The 26,559-nt window shown below is 36.1% G+C and overlaps 3 protein-coding genes across 8 annotated transcripts in view; 2 read left to right on the plus strand and 1 right to left on the minus strand.

Annotated features, from left to right (window-relative positions):
• The first annotated feature begins 1,512 nt into the window (after nt 1-1,512).
• On the plus strand, nt 1,513-13,611 carry acsl5 (acyl-CoA synthetase long chain family member 5). The gene is made up of 21 exons (XM_084135893.1): nt 1,513-1,563; nt 2,437-2,616; nt 3,139-3,247; nt 3,451-3,515; nt 3,613-3,714; nt 4,014-4,113; nt 6,069-6,247; nt 6,372-6,404; nt 6,491-6,542; nt 6,695-6,768; nt 6,857-6,934; nt 7,110-7,244; nt 8,061-8,195; nt 8,296-8,391; nt 8,611-8,683; nt 8,767-8,855; nt 8,932-9,048; nt 12,015-12,158; nt 12,261-12,362; nt 12,499-12,570; nt 12,775-13,611. Exons 2-21 carry the CDS (start codon nt 2,461-2,463, stop codon nt 12,910-12,912), a joined length of 2,049 nt encoding a protein of 682 aa, XP_083992019.1. The 5' UTR covers nt 1,513-1,563; nt 2,437-2,460; the 3' UTR covers nt 12,913-13,611.
• On the minus strand, nt 13,317-25,220 carry zdhhc6 (zDHHC palmitoyltransferase 6). Its single transcript, XM_084135894.1, has 11 exons — nt 24,997-25,220; nt 21,455-21,976; nt 19,150-19,241; nt 18,431-18,590; nt 17,464-17,625; nt 17,242-17,295; nt 15,956-16,123; nt 15,813-15,854; nt 15,585-15,730; nt 14,028-14,074; nt 13,317-13,932 (listed from the first exon to the last, which is right to left on the minus strand). The coding sequence occupies exons 2-11, from the start codon at nt 21,719-21,721 to the stop codon at nt 13,832-13,834; spliced, it is 1,239 nt and encodes a 412-aa protein (XP_083992020.1). The 5' UTR covers nt 21,722-21,976; nt 24,997-25,220; the 3' UTR covers nt 13,317-13,831.
• Nucleotides 25,218-26,559, plus strand: part of vti1a (vesicle transport through interaction with t-SNAREs 1A) — a 139,482-nt gene continuing 138,140 nt past the window's right edge. For 3 of the 6 annotated variants that reach the window (XR_014609068.1, XM_084135895.1, XM_084135898.1), the window contains exon 1: nt 25,220-25,417. Coding sequence is in view for 4 of the 6 variants with exons in the window: in XM_084135895.1 (XP_083992021.1) it covers nt 25,324-25,417 (94 nt within the window). In the remaining 2 variants the exon portion in view is untranslated. Of the gene's footprint in view, nt 25,418-26,559 lie in introns of all 6 variants that reach the window. The other 3 variants (XR_014609067.1, XM_084135897.1, XM_084135896.1) reach the window with 3 other exon arrangements.

Consider the following 26,559-nt stretch of genomic DNA (forward strand, 5'->3'; position numbering starts at 1 on the left):
CTTCCCTGGGGAAATTAATTCTAGTCAAGGGTTTCTCTGGAGAAAGAGCACTTATCACCTATAGTGCAAGTTCTCAGCCAATTTTCACTAGTATGACTGCCATTAAAGCAAAAGGTAGCCTAATTAAATATTTTTTAACAGGTTTTAAAAATGCAGTCCTTAATGTTTACGTATGACGAGTAAGAGGTCATATAGGCCTATACTGAATATGGAAAGCGGAGAGAGGTAGCCTATGCATACAGATCTGTTAATTTTCCTTCAACTTTGACCTAAATTATACTTCAATCGGCAAGGCTCAAATCCGCAGAGGCCTTGGCGGCTTTTATTTATTTCATTCCATTGTCTATTATCAGAACAGATTACAAAATCCAAAGGTGCTCGCATGATCTGTCATTACAGTCGAATGTCAAAGTTCAGCTGGTACGTTCTTCCTAAACTGCGGTGATAATGATGCTGAGGCAAATGAAATGAGGTAAGAAAACAGTGTGTGTTCATAAGGTCATGTTGTGTCATGCTTTACTGAGGCTGAAAGGTGTTAATGAGTGTGACATGGGTAAACCCAATTGCTAACAAGGGTTTAAGGGTCCAAGTGAACTCCCTGAGTTGAGTAAAGTTAGCAATAAATTCACAGATTCGAACTTCCCGTGTCAATAACTCGTGAGCTAAACGTTGTTTTTACTACACAAATAACACCTCTTTTTAATCGTAGTAATGTAGACAAACAGCTACAACGTAATTTTCCTCGAAACGAGCTTTCCCTCGCAGTGGACAAAATACATAGATCTCTATGCGCAGACGGCAGAGAGACCGATCCGAAGGGACCGTCTGCAAAGTAGTATAACCATCAGGACAGCAGTGATGTGTGAACTGAATTTGGCAACAATACAGTGAATTACAGTGAAGTTATTGGATATTTTTCATAAAAATCATAAAAAAAATCATAAATTTACAATTGTATATAGCCTACAACTTAAAATAAAATAGCCTATATATTTGTGAATTTATTGGCAACTTTACCCTGATGGTCAAGTTAACCTGCAAAGTTGTAAATGATGGGTTGAGTCAGCAAAATGTAACAGCAAACTACCAGAGACAAATATTTATTCCACTGAAAATCTGGTGAATGGCAAATGGATCTTAGCAACAATATGTCTACCTGAAGTTTGCACCTTTTCCACTGCATGCAATTCAATGTCACACTGACCAGCAAAGGCAAATGTCATAGTCCACCTTTCATTCTAGCACTGTGTAGTTTCATATTTGCATGTGCTTCTCAGCATGCAGACATTGTGAATCTTGTGCAACGCACATTTTCTTCACAGGATTTTATTGTATAGCCACGATTCTGTTTTTGTTCAGTCATTTGTAGCCTATTATCAGGGAACAGATAGCAGCAATTGGTTCAAAGGTCACACATGCGCTTGTTTTATTGGACCTGAGACCATGCCTTTCTCCTCAGTCTTCTTGTAGCTTTAGCAAACCTGTGCAAGGGACTGTCTCTCAGGACTTTTTCCTCCAGTTCCATCACCTGACGGACACACCGGACTCCTGCAGGTTGCCCAGGTACTTGCTTCTAAAAAGCCTGAGCTTCCGTCTTTATTTGTTGAATTTTATATCCATATACCAATACGTGTAAACATATTATAACATGTTTTTGTTTTTGGTGTACTGATATAAATGTGCATTTATTGTAATGCATGTTTAAAACTAATAGGGATGTTTTTATATTTAACATATAAGTAGGTTTTGTAACCATAGAGGAAAATGCAGAGGTGATTTGAGTCAGAGTTCTGATGAATAAAATGACTCTTAACATAGGTTTGAGTTTACGGGCCATGCTCAAAAACCAAAACCAGACTTTGATTGTTGCAATCTCAGAGCATACTCTTAATAAGAAGGGTGGATATATCTATAAAATAAAATTTCTTTGTACCTTTTACAAAGGATAGTTGATGCTCTTGAGACTGGAAACGATTATATAACCATTGCTAGACTTTGGCCTCCATAAATGCATGGCTAGGTAGATAATGTACTAAATCCATTAATAGCATTATTATAATAGCCATGTGTGTAATACTGGAGGCCATGTCGAATACTAGAGAAACAGCACCTGGGGGATGTTAAGAAGGAATTCCACTGCTTTTCAAAAAAAGCATTTGTCATAATTTTCTTTAACAGCCAGACACTTTAGTAGTTTTGTCAATTGGACTGTACCGTGCTCTTCAACCTTTGAACAAACAGATTTGCCTTCATCAATATCTTCTAATCAGCACAGCATCAAAACAATGCTAATGTGATAACAGGGACCTTGAATTTCCTGTAAATTCCACTACTGTAAATATGATCACATAGAAGTAAATTATGTGTTATGTGTGAAACAGCCCCTCCATATTATTCCTCCATAGATCATTTTCAAAACTGTTGTATTTTTTTCAGCTGCTCCAACAGACCCAGTACATTATGCAGTTCTTGTTGGAGTTCCTTTTTACCCCGCTGTCCACTTCAGGACTGGTGTTTCTGTTCAGCCTCGCAGCTGTAGCCCTGGTCCATCTCAACACCAGGCCGAAACCACTGCAGCCACCTATAGACCTCAACCAGCAGACTGTGGGCGTAGCGGTGAGTGCATTCATTTGTCAGTTGAACGTTAATATGCAGTTTTGAAGCAATATTGTTGGGTTTGGAATTGGAAATTTGAGTGTTATCTCTTAAGGACTGTAGGATAAGCAACACTCACCCTGGATGGGCCTATCAGAGCCCAGGAACTCAGTCGACCTGAAACCGGAAGCTTTTGAAAACGGTTTCAAAGTCCAATGTTTTGAAATGACGGCTTTACTGTCTCCATGTAAACAACAAAAATGTGCATTTGTGAAAACAGGGACGTCATGCACATGCCTATTACATGTTCATGTATGTGTATTATGTGTTCGCGGGGTGTTTCTTGACAAAGTGACATCGCCTACTACTGGCCTGGCATGCATAATGCAGCCTTTTTAGTCATTTTCACAGATCAGTGTGAAGGGGGATCATTTTGACAACGTTGTCGTCTGTTTTTAGTACATCGTTGTCGTATAAGCACATCCTATATGTCTTTTATAGTAGCGTTTCAATGGTTTGATATCTGCCAATTTTTATTTATAGAATGGTGCTAGAAAAACAGCACTTTTGAAAGATGACAACTTGATCTCGTTCTTGTATGAGGATGCCAAAACTCTATATGAGGTTTTTCAAAGAGGACTACGTGTCTCAGGTAAGAGGTCATTAGGGTAAAAATTTACAGCATCACAGAATATTGATATTCTTTCTTTAGAAATGAAATTAAGTGCTACGTTCAAGATAGCTATACATGTTATAGTTCACATCCCTGGTGCATCTAATCGGACATCCACTCACTTTAACATGATCTGTGTTCTGTTAACATGGCCTGTGTGACATTTCATCTTTACCATGTAGGAAATGGACCATGCTTGGGGTACAGAAAGAAGGGGCAACCTTATCAGTGGCTTAAATACAAACAGGTATTTGTACCAGCCACAAACAGAATCTATTTGCTCACAATTAACGAGGGAGGACAACTCAGGTCTTTGTTCCAATCCTTGCCTCTGATTGTCTCAGGTTTCAGACAGAGCTGAGTTCTTGGGGTCTGGACTTCTCCACCGTGGCCAAAAGCCATCACAAGAATCATTTATTGGCATCTTCGCCCAGAACCGGCCAGAGGTGACATAATGAGTCTAAATATCAATCAAAATTTGCAATATATCATACTGCAAGACATCAGTATTATTGTCTTATTTTCACTTAAAAAATATCTAACCCTCTTAAAACAAGATAAATTCAACTAAAAGGTAAAACTGCATAAGATAAGGTTTGTTTATTTTCATTTATGCAATAAACAACATAAAACGTGGCAAAATAACAGTCAGTAAAACAAGGCTATACACTGTATATGCTAATGCACTAGTGACACTCCCAGTGTACTGTACATATACTAACCTCTCTTCCCTCTTTCTTTTCAGTGGATTATCTCAGAGCTGGCCTGCTATACCTATTCCATGGTGGCAGTGCCTCTTTACGACACCTTGGGACCTGAGGCTCTTGTGTTCATCATTAATAGAGGTACTTAAGCCTGCTTGCTTGCAGGCTTCATTAGAGGTGTTGGTCAAAGCAGCTTTAAGGATCACACCTGCTGAACCGCTGATTTCTAATCTTTCAGAAGAAGACTTTTTTTAATGAACTTAGTGACCTTGCTTTTTCTACCCAGAGTTCAAGCTGCTTTGTTTACCTTTACATAATTATATAACTTGTTTTCTATTTCTCTAATGAAATAGAAAGTTTCATAAGCAGAGACAAATGTAAGCGTTTTGTAGGTTGATTTCTTGAAAATTCTGTGGCACTGTGGAGCAGAGCGATTATAACTTTGCTGTGTTTGTTTCAATAATCTGACAACGTGACAATATCAACATGTCAACAGTTTGGGGGAAACCTGCTTGAAAACCTTTGTCGTTCTGTTTGGTGCCAGTTGCAAATTACAATTGTTATCCTTAAATTTATCATTAAATAAGAATATTGCTATAGTGTTGCTACAAATACAGTACCGTTCCACAATTTGAGGTGGGTATGAAGTCTCTTATGCTCACCAAGGTTGCATTAATTTGATTAAAAGTACAATAAAATCAGTAATTGTCAGAATTATATTTTAGTTATGTTCAGTTTATCTGTGTTTATGGGCCGTTTACACAACACCATTTTCAACAAAAAATGGAAAACTTTTTATGCATTTTTGCCATTAATTTACACAACAACGGCAGTTTGGGGGCCTGAAAACGCGAACTTTTGAAAACAGGTTTTAAAGTGCAAGTTTTTGAAAATGAGACCATTATCTTCTCTGTGTAAACAACAAAAATGCTAATTTGTCGCCAACTACTGGCCTGGCATGGATAATACAGCGGTTTTAGTCATTTCAACTGATCCGTTTGAATGGGGATCGTTTTAACAACGTTGTTGTCTGTACGTGAAAAAAAATCAGTTTTCAGTACATCATTGTCATGTACACACCTTGGTTTGGTTTTGTTCTGTTACTGTTTTCCTGTGTTCCCATGGTTACTGATTAAGTTACGCACCTGTTTCATGTTATGTTGATTATCTAAACCTGTGTATTCTCCGAGCTCTTTGTTCAGTGTCGTCTATGTTTTTATATGGTTGTATTTTCTATGATTTTGATACCTTGTATTCTCCTCCGTGTTCCTAGTTGCATTTATCAAAGACTGCTTTTGTTTATACTAGGGCTGTCAAAAGATTAATCGCGATTAATCACATCCAAAATAAAAGTTTGTGTTTAAATAATATATGTGAGTGTACTGTGTATAATTAAATTTGTATCTAGAAATACAATTGTTAATTATATATAAAAAAATTATATTTATATATAATATAAATTATATATAAATATATACAGTATATGTATGCAAATATTTCTTAAATATATACATGCATGTGTGTATATTTATATATACAAAATAATTATACACAGTACACACACATATATTATTTAAACACAAACTTTTATTTTGGATGTGATTAATCGCGATTAATCTTTTGACAGCCCTAGTTTATACTTCATTGTCATGCGATTATTGCATCCACACGTGACAGTAATATCATGTATTTTTGTTTTAATATATTTATTCCTGTGATGGCAAAGATTTTCAGCAGCCTTCAGTGTCACATGATCCTTCTGAAATCATTCTAATATCCTGATTTTGCGCTCAAGAAACATTTCAGCATTATCAGTGTTGAAAACAAAAGAAGAGCAAATCTTTTTGTAACATTATAGATTAATTTCCTGTCACTTTTGATCAAATAAATCCATCTTTGCTGAACAAAAGTATTAATTTCTTAACAACATCTGAACTTACTGAACCCAAACTTTTGAACGGTAGTGTAATATCTTTACCTTTATACCTATAACTTCCTCATTTAACATGTTTAATTTCAGGTATTGTTTTGTATTTAATGCCACAGTAATTGTGTGCTACATTGGACCTTGATAAGTAATCTCTTTCTCTCTGCAGCAAAGATATCCACAGTGATATGCGATAAGCAGGATAAAGCAGAAACGCTGCTAGAAAACTGTGAGAAAAACCTCACAGATGTTTTGAAAACCATCATCCTCTTGGACCCCTATGATGCCGCATTGATTGATAGAGGCTCTAAGAGTGGTGTGGACATCCTGTCTCTGAAAGATGTAGAGGTACACTGACAGCGCTCTCTGATCAGTATAAATAATAAAACAATAAAACAAAATATTAAAGGCTCTGCTATCTTTCAATGTCCCAGAACACAATATATTTTTAAAACCATTTGTGCTTTTTTAGGCCTTGGGAAAGAACAACCATTGCAGGCCTGTTGTGAGTAATGGGTTAATTATGAACTTAGTAAATAGTATTTATTAATGTATTTGACAAACTCAGTGTGCTTTGAATTTTTTTTCAAGCCACCAAAGCCAGAAGACCTAAGTATAATTTGCTTTACCAGTGGAACCACAGGTAAGTGTGATGCAATCACTTCTATTCTTCTTCATGACCACAAAACACAACAGGCCACATTTATGTCTGTGAAGTCAGTGTTGTTCCACCACTAGTAAATATTGTGGTGAGTTCTATGTGTATGAGCTTTAATTATGCATTCTCTGCTTCAGGGGATCCAAAGGGAGCCATGCTGACCCATGAAAATGTGGTATCAGATGCAGCCGGCGTGGTTAGGACCTTTGAGGTGCTGTATACAGTGGTGGCTACATGATTTTTAGTCTTTATGGGAGTGTAGATTTTTAATGTTGGATGCCATACCCATGTTTCTTCAGAGCGTTTTTGTTCCCGTTCCATCCGACGTGTCCATCTCGTTTTTGCCGCTGGCGCACATGTTTGAAAGAGTTGTACAGGTAAGCCGATCTTTCATATCTGACTCTGACAGTCATCTTTGATGAAGCATTGTTGAAGAACTTTCACATTTTCTATGTCATGTACTAGAATCTTTTATAAATCACATAGATGGATTTCTTTTGCAGAAGAAGAACACTGAAGTTATGCTTGCTTGTTCTTGTCTATGTGTATCAGACAGTGCTGTACAGTGTAGGGGGAAGAGTTGGGTTTTTCCAAGGTGATATCAGACTTCTACCAGACGACATGAAAGCTCTGCAGCCCACTGTATTCCCAGTGGTTCCACGTCTTCTGAATCGTGTTTATGACAAGGTTTGAAGCTACATAAAGCTACATTGCCAAATTTACATGGCCTGGTATAATGTTTTATAGATGGGCCCCAATCCATACACTCAATCGTGTGTATGTAATGATGAAGATAAGACTTAGACAAGAGTTTTTTTAGTGGCTCTTTTTGCAGGTTACATTATACCAGTAGATGGTGAAAAGTAACTTTATCATTGAAAACACTGATTAATCCAGGAATGAAACTATTATATTCTTTATGAGTGAGATTCTTTATCCAATTCATTCAAAAATAATAATTTATTCAGGGACGAGACACCACTACATACGTTGCTCTGAGATGCTTGACGGTTGATTCTGCTGTGACTTAAAAAAAAAGAAAGTATTTTGGTTGAAAGTGCTGAAATAGTAATTGAGCATATTTAGTCTAAAATGTTATTCAATATTAACTTCTTTTTATTCTAATTTAAGGTATTGAATAACTAACTAAATATATGTATGTGTTACTAAATGCTGATGTCTCATTTATTATAATTTAAGGTCAAACCTTGCAGTACTCAGATTATGGACTAATAAAAGAAGTGTGTGGACACAGCAGTAAAATAAACCAGCCAATCAACAAAATGTTCTGTTGCTTATCATTTATTGCATTGTCTTAAACTCACACTTATATTAAAGAGATAGTTTTTACTGTCACACAATTTGAGGTTTCATTAACCTACGTAGCGCAAACATGTTGGATGCGTTACCCACCAAGGTTTAACACTTAAAAGTTTGGGGTATATGCTTTTTAATAAAATTCTCTAAAAGTCTTTCATTGTTCACTTTCTGCTGCCTTCTCAGGTTCAGAGTGAGGCCAAGACTCCATTTAAGAAATGGCTTCTGAACTTTGCCATTGAGAGGAAATGTGCAGAGGTCAAGCAGGGCATTATCAGGAATGACAGCATATGGGACAAACTCATCTTTCACAAAGTGCAGGTATCCCCACAGACTAGTTGGGAGGGTTTTTGAATGTATTGAGGAAGAGTGGTGCTCCTGTGAGGAATGGTTCTGAAAACCTCTGACATATTTTCTGCAGGAGTCTCTAGGGGGCCGCGTGAGGGTGATGGTGACGGGGGCCGCTCCCATTTCTCCATCTGTTCTCACTTTTCTTCGGGCAAGCCTCGGGTGCCAGGTAAGAAAGGAAGAAATGAGAGTATGACACCAAAAGCAAATGAATATATGACTTCTGTTTTAGCTTGAATTCTCTATGGTAATAAAAGAGAATATGATGCAGTTGTGCTTTACCTTGTACGTACCAAACATGGGCACTGTCAAAGAAGGGTGTATGTGTGTATTGATCTGGTGTCACAGTGACCCAGTTCTGACCCCTTTATTCCTGGCCTGCTTCCAGATATTTGAGGCATACGGCCAGACTGAATGCACTGCGGCCTGCTCTTTCACCGTACCAGGAGATTGGAATACTGGTGGGTTCCTGTGACTGATTTATTTTATTTTTTTCATCAAACATCCTTGAGCACTGATTTCGATTTCATACGATTGATTTCAGGGCATGTTGGAGTTCCTATTCCATGTAATATTGTCAAACTGGTTGACGTTGAGGAAATGAATTACTTCACATCCAACGGTGAAGGAGAGGTAATGGAACACCATTTTATAAATCATAAACCAATATGTAATTAAAACCTCTCATAGCTTTGGTATTTCGTTTCAGGTTTGCGTCAAAGGGAAGAATGTGTTCCTCGGATATCTCAATGACCCAGAAAAGACAGCAGAGGCTTTGGACAGCGATGGATGGCTGCACACTGGAGATATCGGCAAATGGCTGCCCGTGAGATCCCTCTTTTAGAAGGAGATATGATGATATTTAGGGGCCAAGCACCGAAGGTGCGGAGGCACCTATTGTATCTGTTCCCGTTCTTATTATTATTATTCTTCCGTTTCCGCTCTGGGAGTCTATGGCAGCCCATAGAACCCATTGCGGGAAAGTTGTTTTGGTTTGACATTCTGATAGAGGACAGTCCCAACATTAAATACACCAATTTTGGTGTGTCTAAATCATTCCCTCTAGCGCCACCACCTGTCCACCTGTCCACTAATATTTTTGAACTTTTGAACCGTAAGGCCAATCAACAAAAATCTCATGGTGATTCGATTGCACCCTATGACGTCATTTTCCGTCATAAAAATATGGCAGCTATTTTGAATTTTCATAAAAACCTACTTTTTCGAACTCGTCCTAGACGGTTTGTCCGATTTGCATGAAAATTTAACCAGATCATCTACAGACCATGCTGACAAAAAGTTATGGAATTAAATTTGATTTGGTTAACCGTTTTCGATAAACCCACGAACAAATTTTACGTAGCGCTTGCGAAAACAGACGTAAGGCTGTATCTCCGCAACGCTTTATCGGATTCAGACCAATCTTGGTACATCTCATCACAAGCATGACCTGAGGCTACATGCTGCATTTATAACTTCTGAACAGTTTGTCCAAAAATCATAAGCCATTTTGAATTTTGTGCTAAAATGCTGTATTTTAAGAACGCATTAACGGATTGTTACGCAACTTGGTATGGGTCATCAGCACAATGTCCTGAAGGAGCGTGAGAAGTTTCGAAACAGCGCCACCTAGTGGTGATTTTTTCCCCCCAAATGCTTATAACTTTGGGTGTGGTCGACTTATTTTCACGAGACTCATCTAATTAGACTCCTGAATCCTTGCCGAATCCTACGATACCAAACATGCTAGGTTTCGCCTTACGGTTTGTGTAGCGTTGTGATTTAGCGCTTAAAAAACATTTTGCTATATCTTCGAAACCGCTACTCTGATAGAGACGAAACCACCGTCAGAAGTTTGGAAACATAGGTCGATTGTTAAACATCATTGCCCAAATGCGAAAATATTGATAGTAAGGGGTAGTAAAATCCAATCAAAGTCATGTGTCAGTCATTTTTTACGTGTTTTTTCACATAAATGTCTATAACTCTGAAGCAAATTGAGATATTTTCACCAAAATTGACACACACATGTATGGGCTCACTCTGAGGACACATAAAAAAAATGGTCGGACTGAGCCTCTTGGTGGCGCTATAATAGAACAAAACATGAAATTCCCATTGACTTCAATACAGTTTTGTGAAATAAAATGCTATACTTAACAAATGCATTGGTGTAATATTATGAAACTCAGAATGTGCCATCAGCACCATCCCCTGAAGGTACCCAAAATATTTCGAGACAGCGCCACCTAGTGGTCAAAAGTTATACAATGTTTCCAAAAAGGCTAATAACTTTTGAATAAATCTGGCTATTGAAATGCCACTGGTCTTAATAGATTCCTTGGGTCAAGCCGAGAACATAGATACCAAGTTTACCTTATTTGGCCGAACTTTCTGTCCGCCATCTTGATTTTCATTCAAAACCTACTTTTTCGAACTCCTCCTAGAGTGTTTGTCCGATTTTCACCAAAATCGAATCGTATCATCTCCAGACCGTGCCGACTAAAAGTTGTGGATTTCGTGTCGATAGACAAAACTGTGTTCGTATAGCGCAGCAGCAAAGTTGAGGCATGATGCCAAAAGCACTATTTAGGCTTTATCTCTGCAATGCCTTGACATATTGACACCAAACTTTGTATGTCATTGTCACTTCACTCTGACCACATCACATCAGTTTTTTAACTGCGCCAACTATTGGTCGAAAGTGATAAACAATTAAATCATATTTTGTATTACTGTTTATCAGATTTTTCAGCCATTTCGACTAAAATCCTCTTTAAATGTTTTTAATTGCTCATTGTTGCAGTTGGTCTGACACGTCTTGTCGTCTTATTCTGCTTGGCCCCGATAATTGCTGCTTGCAGCTATATTTATCTTTTATATTGTTACTTTTTAGGATTCTCTTTCTTAAGGGGGTCATGACATGGATTTTTAAAATTATTTTAATATGTTCCTTGAAGAGCTCAATTAAATGCTTTGTTTATAATGAGGAGGACATTTTAAGCTATGAAACTTGCAGAATGTTTTAATGGTACAAAGACCTCTTATGTGCTAAAAGATCAAGGCAAATTTGATTTCTCATGTCATGACCCCTTTAAATAATGCAACTTAAGGACGGGAATGTATAGACCTATTATGTTATGATATCAGCAGGTAGCCAAAATCACAAAATGCAAAGCTGAATACAATATGTACGTAATCTTTAGCTTCATGCTATCAAATAGCCCTTATGACCACTAGTCCCTCTACTTCATTAGTCAGGTTAACATATCTAATATGTAAAGGCTTAAGAGTCTTAATCTTAAGTAAGCAATTTTATTCAGCAATTATGCATTAAATTGATCAGAAGTGACAGTGAAGAAATTCATAATGTTACAAAAGATTTCAATTTCAAATTAATGTTGTTTGTTTAAACATTCTTCTTATAAAATAATCCATGAAAAATGTAACAGTTTCCACAAAACATTAAGCAACACAACTGTTTTCAACATTGATGATAATAATAAGAAATGTTTTTGTGCACTAAATCAGCACATTAGAATGATTTCTGAAGGGTTAATGTGACTGAATACTGAAGTAAGTTATTTTAAATTGTATTAATATTTCACAATATTACTTTTTTTTTTTTTTTTAATCAAATAAATGCAGGCTTGTTGAGAATAAGAGACTTCTTTCAAAAACCTTAAGAAATCTTACTGATTCCTAACCTTTGAATGGTAGTGTGTTTGTAAGAAAGAGTAAAAAGATGTCATTTTAATGTGGAACTTATTTTTTTTGTGTTCACCTTACCAGAGTGGAGTGCTGAAGATAATTGACAGGAAGAAGAATATCTTCAAACTGGCCCAAGGCGAATACATTGCACCGGAAAAAATTGAAAACGTTTACATTCGCAGTGCTCCAGTCGCCCAAGTGTTTGTGCATGGTGACAGTTTACAGGTAACATTAATATCAATTCCTTGCTTTTTCTGATGATAAAAATGGCTGGTCTTTAATTTTTTTGTATTATGTAGCCTAATATCATTAATTTAATGTGTCCAGTCCTCTTTGGTGGCCATAGTGGTGCCAGACCCTGAAATATTGCCAGGTTTTGCAGAAAAACTGGGAGTGAAAGGTTCACTAGAGGAGCTATGTAAAAACCAGGTATGCTTTGTGAAGTTACATACTTTACCTTTTGAAAATGAAAACCTTTTGCTAGCTTACTTGTGCAACACTTCCAAAATATTTACATTATATGTTTAAACATGTACATACAGCAATACATTTCATCTTTTTATAGGAACTCAAGAAAGCAATCATCTCTGACCTCAACAAGCTGGGACGTGGAGCTGGGCTGAAGTCTTTTGAACAAGTAAGCACTTTTATGATTCATTAGGCTATTATTAGCAACTATCAATGTTAAGACACTTTTATGTATATAGGCCATATGCAGTACATGGATATAGCATAAAATTATCGTAGAAAATAGACTGTGGAATGTCTTTTTATGCATTTTTCCCCATTAAATTAAAAGAAAACCACATGGCTAATATAGGTTTGTTCTCTTTTCTTCAAGGTAAAAGACCTGTACCTGCATCCCGACATGTTCACTATAGAAAACGGTCTTCTCACTCCAACACTGAAAGCCAAACGGGCAGATCTCATTAAATTCTTCAAAGTTCAGATTGAGAGTCTTTATGCTAACATGCACTAAAAAAAGCTGGGGATATCCTGCGGTGTAACTCGGGTTCACATATTTATGAGTGCTGTTTGTGTTATGTTTTTATACTTGCTCAAAGATTCAAATATTTTATTAGCATTGCACTGCATCAACCTTCTCTATAATATGTGCTCGTGATACTTTCATTGTCTGTCAAAAAGAAATACATGCTTTGTCTGGATATATTATTATAAAACAAATGTACAAACAGCTTTACAAGATTTAATGAATATCAAAGAATGTTAATTTATTTTTTACCAATGTAGAAAATGTGAAAACATTAATATATGTCAATGAAACAAACAAACAATTATTTTTACATATAGGTGCTTTGTGGAGTAGAAACTAATTTTGTTGTTGTTTTCCATTAAAAATACGAAGGAAATAAAATGAAGAAATTATTGTACAGATCATGGTTGTTTATTTGTTTCTGAAAACTGCAGCGAGGTTGACATACAAAAAAAGCCATCAAAAATAAAAATAAAATTATTTTAACTATATAAACAACTTGGATAATTTGCATGACAGAGACCTTGTTACAGCTGGAAAAAAGGCTTTGCATAATCAGTGCGAGCATCAACGTACAAGAGCAAGCGAAAGAGAAAGGCAAGAAGAAATAAGTCTCAAGTAAACATCTTAATAACCCCCTTTAAAGAAAATGCTGCCATATGCCCCAATTCCATAAAAAAACAACTCTCATTTCTTTCTCATTTCTTTCTCAGCTGTTCTTTTGAAATGAAATGTTAAGTTACACGAGTTAAAAACTTTGGGGTCTCAGTATTAATTTGCTTCAACACTTAGCGCTGGTGACATTGAACAGCTTTACAAAAGAATCAGAAAGATATTTGCATCTCAGCAGGGTTTAGGCCCTAATATTAGGTCCAAAGCGAGCAGCGAAATGAACAATTATGTATCATTGCTCTTTCTTTTCTTCACTTGTCAAATTATTCGCCGAGTCATAGAGACACTTCTCGACACATCGGCGCGGAAACCACCCTCTAATGCGATCTCCAGCTACAGGGAGAGATGTCATTTCACACATGAAACTTATGAATCACATTTAATTACTGATCATGTAACAAAATTTTGGAAACATTTTGAAAATTTACCTTTAGCCTGTTCCTCATTCAGAACTTTGTCCCCATACATCCACCACCTGTTGATTAAAAACAGCATATCTATCAATATACTGTACAGTTTGTGAATGTTTTTGTAAAAAGTCTCAATAACACTTTACAAAAAGGATTCATTTGTTAACTACTTTAGTTAACATGAACTAACAATGAAAAATACTTCTAAAGCATTTATTAATCTTTAGTTCATGTTAATCCCAACATTTACTAATAAATTATTAAAATCAAATGCCAAATCTGTTAATATTATTTAATGGACCCAAGTTTACACAAACTAATAATGAACAGCTGCATTGTTATTAACTACGTTAACAAAGATTAATAAAAACTGCGACAAATGTATGTTAAGTGTTGTGAATTTTAAGTATTGTGATTTTTTTCTCAATTTAAAATATATTGTAAAATGTTATTTATTCCTGTGATGCAAAGCTGAATTTTCAGCAGCCTCCAGTGTCACATGATCTTTCAGAAATCAATCTAATATGCTGATTTGCTGCTCAAGAAACATTTAGAAAACGATCAAAGTTGAAAACAGTCATGCTGCTATATATTTTGGTGGAAACCATGATTTTCCAAGATTTTTTGATAAATAACATTTATTTGAAATATACTTTTTTTACATTACAAATGTCTTTACTGTCACTTTAGATCAATAAAATGCATCCATGCTGAATAATATTATATTATATTATAAAAATGTAATTAAAAACTGCCAGAAAATATATTATAACATGCTGGTCTAATAGTATGTGTGATAAACAGTTAAAGGGTTAGTTCACCCAAAAATGAAAGTTCTGTCATTGATTACTCACACTTACACCATTCCAAACCTGTAAGACTTTCGTTCATCTTCCGAACACAAATGAAGATATTTTTGGAAATCGGAAAGCTTTCTGTCCCTCCGTTGACAGCTACGCAACTACAACTTTGACACTTCAAAAAGTTCATAAAGACATCATAAAGCTAATCCATTTGAATTGAGTGGTTTAGTCCAAATTTTCTGAAGAGACACGATCGCTTCATATGAAGAACAGATTGAATTTAGGTTTTTAATTTACATATAAACATCAATCAGCAAACATAAACAGAAGATCAACCTAACCTGCTTGATGCGTGAGAACAAATCTCATTGGTTGCTACGTAACACACGAGAGTGAACCTCATTGGTTCTCGCACGTCAAAGCGAATATGCTTGAGCTTTAAATCTGTTCATTATATAAAGAAACCGAGTCTGTTCAGATAATTTGGACTTATCCACTCAATTCATATGGATTAGTTTTATGATCTCTTTATGAACTTTTTGAAGTATCAAAGTGTTAGCTGCTTAGTTGTCTAGGGAGGGACAGAAAGCTCTCAGATTTCATCAAAAATATCTTCCTTTGTGTTCCGAAGATGAATGAAAGTCTTACAGGTTTGGAACGACATGAGGGTGAGTAATTCAATTTTTGGGTGAACTATCCCTTTAACATATATATTTCAACTGTCCCCACTGGAAGATATGGACCATTAAAATAACTATAAATGATGGCTCACTTGGTTCCTCTTGTAGCAAAGATGGTCTCCCCCTTTATGAGTTTGATTCTGGGTTCCTCTGTACAAGGTGTCCTAAAGAAAGTGTTTAGTCCCTTTCCCAAAGGGCAACAAGCTCCATTGTAGTCCTCCACCACTCTGTACTCAACCTGCAAATCAGAGTCATCATTGAGTCAGTCCTTTAGTAAATGCTGCCCTCTTGTGTTTGAAAGTGATTACGGCAATACTCACGCTCCTCTGACGTTTATCATGTTTTTGCTTCAGCTGCTCAATCTGAATAAAGAAGAAACAGAATTATCATTACAAACTGAGCTATAGTGCTGTATTTGATTGTATTAATACCTAAAGAATTATCTATTATGTTGAGCACATACGGTTAGAGTATACTGGTTACACTTCTCATGCACAGGCCATTCGATTCCATCTCCCATTGGGGTACCAGACCATGTGAACACCTGCTTGAAGTTCTCCCATCGGCTGCCCAGGTCATAGGGGAAGATGAATTCTTCACCTGTTTGGTAGTATTGGATTCTGTCTTTGGCCTGGGAACACAGATATTCTTGCTTTAATGTAATAAACCCACAGGACCTGCTGAATTCAGAGGTGGTAACACTATGGACTTACTAATCTTATGTCCTATACCTCCATAAGGTATCATATAGTCACAAACAACCAATTAATACACAGTTTGAATGTTCCTACATGTGCATTTGAGAAGTCAACATGAAATATTTGTGTGCTACATGCTAAACTCAACTAAAAACTATGTTTAGCATTAGGCTATTTTATTTTATTATTTTGTAATTATTATTACCTTATGAATTTAAATCTAAAATCTTAATTTTTAAATTAATTTCTCACACTGCAGGACAATTTAAGTGAACTGAAAAAACGATGAAAGGAGATTAAAATTGCGGGAAAAGGTAAAAATTACAGGATCAAATATATATATTCCCAAAACCTAAAGAAATACAGCATATATTTTTCATTTCAAGTACATTTCAGAATTTTTATGTAGTTCTTTTTAAGTAGTCCGGTGATTTTTTAATAAAGAGTTTGTTTGAACATTTTATTACCTGAATGTTTTTAGAAAGTCATGAATTTACATAGACAATTATTTAAACACAATCTCTGAATGATTTAAAAAACTACACTACCGTTCAAAAGTGTGGTCTGTAAGATTTTCTTTCTTTTTTTTTTTCTTAAAAGAAATATACTTTTATTCAGCAAAGATGCATGAAAAAAATCAAGAATTTGAAATATTTCAAATGTGGTTCCTTTGAACCTTACTCAAAAAAATGTATCATGGTTTCCACAAAAATATTAAGCAGCACAACTTTTTTAAACATTGATAATAATAAAAAATGTTTCTTGAGCACCAAATCAGCATATTCGATTTCTGAAGGATCATGTGACAGGCTGTCAAAAATTCAGACCAGTAGTCTATATTGAACAGAAGTGTATATTGCTTTCCAGCGGTCTAGATTCTGGTCAAAGACTATCAGCACCTCTTTGTCATTGAGTAGATGTTGATGACACCAAGCGCTCATAGTTCAGGGAAGTCTTTAAAAGAGAACTACTGAAAGAGTGTTGGATTAGACGAGGGATATTGGATTAGTTCACCTCATTTAGCAGATAAGCATTCTATATTCAAGCTTACTTTCTCCTCAATCCATGCTTCTATTGAGGTTTTGTTTCGAAGAATCACCTTCATCTAAAAGAAAAAGAGAAAACTGTTGATCAAACTGAACTTATATGAGAAACATCCTCACAAGGAAACCATGGATTAAATAGACCTTTGTTAATTTGGTGGGAAAGAAAATAAGAATGTGAGGGAAGGACGTGCAGCCCATTCAATATATCCATAAAAATTGTTACCTACCTGAATAAAAAACAACATCCCAACAGCAATAGTGGTACCCAGCGCCAGTCCCAGTGCAAAAAGAGTGGCTGCAAATGCCGCAATGCTGAAAGGCATGATGGGATGGTGGATGTGCCGAGCAGCGCTCATGTCTATCTTCACTGAGCTCCAACCAAATGAGATCTAAATCCAAGAAAATGGGCCACAACAATCACATGTAAAAAAATACTCAGTCCGAGTTTTAAAGGAATAGTGAAAATGACAATTCTGTCAAAATTTACTCACTCTCAATTTGTTTCAAACCTGTATGAATTTCTTTCTTCTGCTGAACACAAAGGAAGATATTTTGAAGAATGTCGGTAACCAAACAGTTGATGGACCCCATTGACTTCTATAGTATTTTTTTTCCTACTATGGAAGTCAATGGTGTCCATCAACTGTCTGGTTAACGACAATCTTCAAAATATCTTCAAAATATCAACTTGAGGGTGAGTAAATGATGACAGAATTAAAAAATTTAAGTTAACCATTCCTTTAAGGCCCATTCACACTGAGAATGACAACTATAACAATAAAGCTTAAGATATAGCCTAGTTCAAAAAATAAAAGAATAGCAGAATCTATACCACAACTATAACAATAATGGCACAGAGGAACAATATTGTTAGAATTACTTTTTTCCAGACATTTAAGCATAAAAACACTGACAACCAATCAGAATCCATCCTGCTTTAAAGATCCCGAGCATTTAATGCAACAGACGACGCTAATATACGCTAATATATTTATCGTTATAGTTATCTTCATGGCTATCGTTCTTAGTGTGAATGGGCCTTTAGTCATAAAATGTATGAACATTTCAGCAGAAGCTCATCTTAGCTTAGCCTAGGTAATGTATTTACATCTGTTGTGTCCATGCTACAGCTATTGATTTTTAATAGAATGAATTACATCAAAAATAAGAAGAACAATGTGAAAAAACTCTTACCCGATCATAAAGTTGAGTGTATGTAGTCATGATAAATATTAGTGCGGCATGCATGCAGCCAAGCGGAGCGAGCAAGAGGAAACTGGTGAAGTACGCATGATTCAATTGACCACAGCAGTTGTTGATCCAGGGACAATGATGATCCATCTTCATCACACACCTGAGGGAAGGAGCCATTTTTATGTTAAATATGAATTTGAATAAAGCACAAATTTCATTTGGTCAAAGATGCACAACATAAATGAGTCTTTCAAGGGATAGTTCACCCAAAAATGAAATTTCAGTCACATAAACAGTCATCATTTACTCAGCCTCATGATGTTCCAAACCTGTATGAATATTTTCGAGAATGTTAGGGTCCAAACAACATTGGACACAATTGACTTTCATTGTATGGACCAACAACAACAACAACAGAAGAAAGTCATGCAACATGAGGGTGAGTAAATGATGACAGAACTTTACATTTTTAGGTGAACTGTCCCTTTAAAGCTGAAGTATGTAATTTATGTCAGAAAAAAGAAAATGAAAAAACAATAATTGTTTTTAAACATGTTTCTCAAATACACCCCCCTCGACAACTATTAGTCCCTCAAGCCACAAACTCACACCATTGATTGAGCCATTGGTTTAAAATACATATAATACATATGACACACTTCAACTTTAAAATACATCCATATTAAAAGAAACCAGTCAGTATTTTTTGACAAATCTACCTGTTACACTTGCGACAGTGATGTGACCTTGGGGCTTTATAGCCTTGGCACAATTTACAGAACTGTAAGTACATTATTTCTTGTTGATTTTCCTGTTAGAAAACACAGACAACAACATAAGTCATATTAGACATGCTGATTTCAGAAACCTTCAGAAAACAAGACCATATCATACAAGCACATGCTTTAAAATCTTTGCATACACTATTGTTAAAGGGTTAGTTCACCCAAAAATGAAAATTCTGTCAGTAGTTACTCACCCTCATGTTGTTCCAACCCAGTAAGACTTTCGTTCATCTTAGGAACACAAATTAAAGGGATACTCCACTTTTTTGGGAAATAGGCTAATTTTACAACTCCACAGTTGAGTTTTACCGTTTTCGAATCCATTCAGCCGATCTCCGGGTCTGGCGGTACCACTTTTAGCATAGCTTAGCATAGATCATTGAATCGGACAGGACCATTAGCATCTCTCTCAAAAAAATGACCAAAGAGTTTCGATATTTTTCCTATTTAAAACTTGACTCTTCTGTAGTTACATCGTGTACTAAGACCGACGGAAAATGTAAAGTTACGATTTTCTAGGCTGATATGGCTAGGAACTATACTCTCATTCCTGCGTAATAATCAAGAAACTTTGCTGCCGTACCATGAGTCCAGCAGGCGTAATGATATAACGCAGCGCCTGAAAATAGTCCCCAGCTCCGTAACTTCCAACGTGACCGGGACTAAGTTTGTCTAACCTATTAGACCTATTTTCAGGCGAAAAGTTGCAGCAAAGTTTCTTGATTATTACGCAGGAATGAGAGTATAGTTCCTAGCCATATCAGCCTAGAAAATCGCAACTTTACATTTTCCGTCGGTCTTGTACACGATGTAACTACAGAAGAGTCAAGTTTTAAATAGGAAAAATATTGAAACTCTTTGGTCATTTTTTGGAGAGAGATGCTAATGGTCCGATTCAATGATCTATGCTAAGCTATGCTAAAAGTGGTACCGCCAGACCCAGAGATCGGCTGAATGGATTCGAAAACGGTAAAACTCAACTGTTTAACTCCGGGGGAGTTGTAAAATGAGCCTATTTCCAAAAAAAGCGGAGTATCCCTTTAAGATTTTTTGATGAAATCTGAGAGCTGTCTCACTCCTCCATAGGCTTCTATGTAATTTCATTCTGCTGGCCCAGAAAAGTTAGTAAAGACATCGTTAAAATAGTCCAAGTGACAGTGGCTCAACCTTAAGTTTATCAAGCGACGAGAATATTTTTTGTGCGCAAAAAAAATAAAAATAACGACTTTATTCATTATTCATTTTCTTCTGTGTGGGCCGCGAGTTCACGAGAGCGCCACTACGCATGCGCGAGAACTGAGAAGATGATGCTCACAATCATTTGATGGGAAAGTGTGAAAGGTAAGCCATTCATTTTGCGGCTTTGGTAAGGCACTTTTACATTTTCTCGTTGGTTTCTCACCATTCGGACATCCAGGAAATGCACACTTTAGAACCATTTTAAACACTACATCGAGACCCATCTGCGTCATCTTCTCAGTTCTCGCGCATGCGTCGTGGCGCTCTCGTGAACTCACATCAGACGCCCACACTTAAGAAAATGAATAGCTGAATAAAGTTGTTATTTTTGTTTTTTTTGCACACAAAAAGTATTCTCGTCGCTTGATAAACTTAAGGTTGAGCCACTGTAGTCACTTGGACTATTTTAACGTTGTCTTTACTAACTTTTCTGGGCCGGCAGAATGAAATTTACCTAGCAGCCTATGAAGAAGTGAGACAGTTCTCAGATTTCATCAAAAATATCTTAATTTGTGTTCTGAAGATGAATGAAAGTCTTACGGGGTTGGAACAACATGAGGGTGAGTAATTACTGACAGAATTTTCATTTTTGGGTGAACTAACCCTTTAAAAAGTTTGGGGTCAGAGAGACCCCATCTTGATGAAAGATCATCAAGAACACATTCAATTTTCCAAAAAAATATTAAGTAGCACAACCGTTTTTAACATTGATAATAATAATAAGAAATGGTTCTTGAGCACCAAAATTAGCTTATTATACTGATTTCTGAAGTATTATGTGACACTGAAGAAGACTGGAGTAATGATGCAAAATATTCAGCTATTTTGACATTTTAAAATATATTAATATAGGAACAGTTTATTTTAAATTGTAATAATATTTCACAATATTACTGTTTACTTATGTATTTTTTAATCAAATACATTTGATTATGCATTTGTGAGCATAAGAGACAGTAAAAAAATGTAATCTTCTGAAAACACCCCAAAATAGACTTACCGGTTTCCACCCCAGAGGAATGTAACCAGGGCCGACAAACATGGCATTAAAGTAGTTGTACAGAATGAGGACAGTCCAGTTAATGAGCATGATGAAGTTAATGCTGCCTCCAGTGGTGTCCAGAGGCCAGTACCAGATTATGGAGTCTAGTATGGCCATGGTGGAGCACATGCCAATGACCGTCAGAGCGATGATCGGACCCCAGTGGAAAAGCCTTTTGACCTCATGGAGGTTCTCAAACACAATTATAGCAGACAGAATATTCATTTTTTTGTTGGATTTTAGTGTCTTTAAGGTCCTCAATTTAACAGCTGTGAAGTAGTCAGGCGTGCTGTCTTGGTTTACTGCAGTGATTTAAAGAGGTCAAAGGGCATCTTTTCTGTCTCCTCCGAAACAACCATTGATCGGCTATGTCACCTGTCACCAGCCGTTTCCTAGAGTTCCAGACTCGGTCAGCGTGTGGCATCCTTCCGTACTAATCCCCTGATCACCCTATCCTTGAGCTAAAGCCAAGTCATCCATCTGAAGAGAAGGCAGGTGAAGAAATTAATTATGGAAGAGGAAGACTCACCTTACACTAAATCTATCTATCTATCTATCTATCTATCTATCTATCTATCTATCTATCTATCTATCTATCTATCTATCTATCTATCTATCTATCTATCTATCTATCTATCTATCTATCTATCTATCTACCTACCTACCTACCTATCTATCTACCTGATTGTCTATCTATCTACCTGATTGTCTATCTATCTATCTATCTATCTATCTATCTATCTATCTATCTATCTATCTATCTATCTATCTATCTATCTATCTATCTATCTATCTACCTACCTACCTACCTATCTATCTACCTGATTGTCTATCTATCTATCTGATTGTCTATCTATCTATCTATCTATCTATCTATCTATCTATCTATCTATCTATCTATCTATCTATCTATCTATCTACCTGATTGTCTATCTATCTATCTATCTATCTATCTATCTATCTATCTATCTATCTATCTATCTATCTATCTACCTACCTGTCTGTCTCTATCTATCTACCTGATTGTCTATCTATCTATCTATCTATCTATCTATCTATCTTAGGGTGACCATATTCCAGGACATGTCCAGCCGGGGTTTCGAGATCGGCCAAAATATCCGGGATACGGCTTTTGCTTTATCGTCGCCATTCATTTTGTTTACATGCACACCTTTTGATTCAGTAGGACTGAATTAATTCCGATTGGTGAATCTGAATGTAGTGTTTTCATGAACGCTAAACAAGTGATCGGTTGATGTGCGTTTTAGCATTGCTAAGAAAATTCCTGTGTTTTCGTCTCGATCGGGATCCGTGTGAAGCAGAATGCATGACCTGCAAAGCTGGCACGTACGTGTCAGTGTCAAATAATGTAATAATGTAAACATAATGAATGGTGACTGTAGAAAGCAAAAGCCGAATCCCGGGCATTTTGGGCGATCTCGAAATCCTGGCCAAACATGTCCTGGTTAAACAGGACGTATGGTCACCCTAATCTATCTATCTATCTATCTATCTATCTATCTATCTATCTATCTATCTATCTATCTATCTGATAGTCTATCTATCTATCTATCTATCTCTATCTGTCTGTCGATCTATCTATCTATCTATCTATCTATCTATCTATCTATCTATCTATCTATCTATCTATCTATCTATCTACCTGATTGTCTATCTATCTATCTATCTATCTATCTATCTATCTATCTATCTACCTGATTGTCTATCTATCTATCTATCTATCTGATTATCTATCTATCTATCTATCTATCTATCTATCTATCTATCTATCTATCTATCTATCTACCTACCTGTCTATCTATCTATCTATCTATCTATCTATCTATCTATCTATCTTAGGGTGACTGACCATATTCCAGGACATGTCCAGCCGGGGTTTCGAGATCGGCCAAAATATCCGGGATACGGCTTTTGCTTTATCGTCGCCATTCATTTTGTTTACATGCACACCTTTTGATTCAGTAGGACTGAATTAATTCCGATTGGTGAATCTGAATGTAGTGTTTACATGAACGCTAAACAAGTGATCGGTTGATGTGCGTTTTAGCATTGCTAAGAAAATTCCTGTGTTTTCGTCTCAATCGGGATCCGTGTGAAGCAGAATGCATGACCTGCAAAGCTGGCACGTACGTGTCAGTGTCAAATAATGTAATAATGTAAACATAATGAATGGTGACTGTAGAAAGCAAAAGCCGAATCCCGGGCATTTTGGGCGATCTCGAAATCCTGGCCAAACATGTCCTGGTTAAACAGGACGTATGGTCACCCTAATCTATCTATCTATCTATCTATCTATCTATCTATCTATCTATCTATCTATCTATCTATCTGATAGTCTATCTATCTATCTATCTATCTATCGATCTTAAAATATGCTTATGATATTCTACAACTTAAACAACATTTTAATGACAACACTGTGCCTACTTTGTCACTGAAATCTTTTGTAAAAAGAAATCAGGACTATAAAGAGAATACAATGGTTAATGTTACATCATGTCAGTTATTGTGCTTCAAGGGCTTCACACCTTGTTTTCCCATGTCACACCCAAAGCTTTGCTTCTATGCTACTGTAATACTGTCTGTATTACATCATTAAGGTTAAACTTACGGCCTCTGACTTTTCACTATAGATTGTGGTTAAACAAGCAAACAAATAAAAGAAAAAGAGGTTATGCTTTATTTTAAGGCATCTTTGTTATACTGTAATTATACATATACATATCTTGAGTAACTAACTACATATAGGGTTACTTACTATAGGGCAGGGATAGGCAACTCCGGTCCTGGAGGGCCACTGTCCTGCAGAGTTTAGATTCAGCCCTGATAAAAACTCACCTGCCTGTATCTATCTAGTAATCCTGAAAACACTGATTGCCTTGTTCAGGTGTGTTTAATTAGGGTTGGAGCTAAACTCTGCAGGACAGTGGCCCTCCAGGACCGGAGTTGCCTATCCCTGCTATAGGGTTTAGATAAGGGTTTGGTTTAGGGTTAGTTGCATGTAATTACGCATAATTTAAAGTTATTACTATAGTTACTACATGTAACGTAATAATGACACTGTATTACCGAAAAAGATTTTAACTTCCCAACACCAGAAGAAACTTCATCCAGTTACTGAGTGTCAGACTGAGTAAACTGAATCGGTGGAGATCGATTACTTAATATCCCGTTAAAAGTCAATCTGATTCTGATCTGAGTCAATCTGAGTCCATTCAATTAAATTCATTATATTGCAGTAAAATATAGACAAATATATACGTTAGAAAAGATCGTCTAAATGTAGAAATTAGCTTTATTGCCAAAAACAGATATCAGACCTTAATCAATGACATATACTTTGAAAAAGGCCATGGTTACTAATAGAGACATAGATGATGTGTGATATGTTTCATTATGACGGCAACAATATGTATTTTTAAATCTTTGATTACTGAACAGATTGTTTTGAAAATGAAAAATGAATCGTGAACTCATACCTCGACATTTCCTTGTGCGATCATTGTCCAAGAAAAACCGGCATTCACGCTGCAAATGAATCAGTGAACTTGCTATTTAACGCCTGTAACAGTGTTAGAGATCGAATCGTTTTTAAAATAATTAAAACATAATTCAGCGAGGAAGATAATACAGGTACACGCGCGATTGACACCACAACGGAACCATTTACAGGAAGAGATCGTGAACAAATTCCCGTGACACCACCCGGAAGTGACGCAGACGTCAATAAGAAGCAGACGCAAGCAACAGTGTGTAGCGCAGCACAGTTCATCCATCTTTTAATCTTTTTAAAACAAAAATACAACATGTCTTCGGATTTTGAAGCGTACGAGCAGGACTTTGGCACCCTCACCGCGGAAATAACTAACAAAGTTGGACGAATACCTAAGCTAGCCGGTGGTAAGTGGCTGTTAAATTAGCTATAGCAAGACATTCATGTCACAAAACGACATAAACAACTCATTCAGTGATTAATTCTCGATGCTGTTGTGTCAGGTTGGTATATTATTTAGAAACGTCCCATATCGATTGTCAATGAGCTATGGTTTCATGAGGGTCATGGTGTCAGATATCTAGTGTCAGATGAATCTTCAGTGATGCCTAAAGATTCAGGATTTGGGTGACAAGGATCTTAACATGTTAGAACAGATCTTAGAACATGTTTGTTGGAGTTAAAGAGTTGACATTTTTGGCTAAAGTAGTGAAGAATCCTAGTTTCTGCATTATGAAGTACACAGTCTACAGTGAGACAGAGATGGAAGTTCCTACTTTGACACCCTGTTTGTGTTGTTGACAGCATTATGATTGAGACTGACAGGCAGACAGCTCTCATTTTGTTGGGTTGGTAATCATTTTGTATTGTAAAATAGACTAAACATAAAAATGCCATTATTCCCGAGCTGCTGTGATGAACGTCACACAACAACAACAACAAGTTTTGTCAGACCTAAAAACTTGGAAACACTAGTTTCCAATAGTCTTTTTTAGGCTAAAGATTGAGAGATGGAGTGTTGGATTTTAATCCTGGCTTTCTCACACGCCTTTTAATATCAAATTTAATCTACAAACCTATTTACTTTTTGCATTTTGCATATACTTTAATTAGAAATGTAAATTCAGTCATATTCTTTTGCATTACATTTTAATTGTACTTAATACATTTTAATGTGGGAGGAACAATTAAACATTTATCTTAACTTAATGATTATAATATGCTGTTTTGGCACTGTTTTTGTTATTTATATTTTTGTGGATTTTTTGATTAATAGAAAGTTCAATTGACAGCATTTGTTTGAAATAGATTTTTTTCAACCATTATACAGTCACTTACTGGACCGCAAACTTTTGAATGGTAGTGTATTATGGTTTCCACAAAAATATTAAGCAGCAAAAACACATTTTCACATTGGTAAGAAATGTTTCTTGAGCAGCAAATCAGCATATCATACTGATTTCTGAAAGATCATGTGACACTGAAGACTGGAGTAATGATGCTGAAAATTCAGCTTTGCCATCACAGGAATAAATTACATTTTAAAATA

The sequence above is a fragment of the Abramis brama genome, assembly GCF_963993115.1.
Source record: "Abramis brama genome assembly, chromosome: 14".
Taxonomy (NCBI): Eukaryota; Metazoa; Chordata; class Actinopteri; order Cypriniformes; family Leuciscidae; genus Abramis; species Abramis brama.

Bases quoted from the DNA above. Each gene is read 5' to 3' on its own strand.
- acsl5 (XM_084135893.1), top strand. From the start codon at position 2,461: ATGCAGTTCTTGTTGGAGTTCCTTTTTACCCCGCTGTCCACTTCAGGA. The intron at 8,856-8,931 runs GTAATGGAACAC...ATTTCGTTTCAG, and splicing joins CATCCAACGGTGAAGGAGAG to GTTTGCGTCAAAGGGAAGAA. The intron at 9,049-12,014 runs GTGAGATCCCTC...TCACCTTACCAG, and splicing joins ATATCGGCAAATGGCTGCCC to AGTGGAGTGCTGAAGATAAT.
- zdhhc6 (XM_084135894.1), bottom strand. From the start codon at position 21,721: ATGAATATTCTGTCTGCTATAATTGTGTTTGAGAACCTCCATGAGGTC. The intron at 16,124-17,241 runs GTAAGCTTGAAT...CTGTGTTCCCAG, and splicing joins AAGCATGGATTGAGGAGAAA to GCCAAAGACAGAATCCAATA. The intron at 13,933-14,027 runs GTAAATTTTCAA...CTCTCCCTGTAG, and splicing joins GAATGAGGAACAGGCTAAAG to CTGGAGATCGCATTAGAGGG.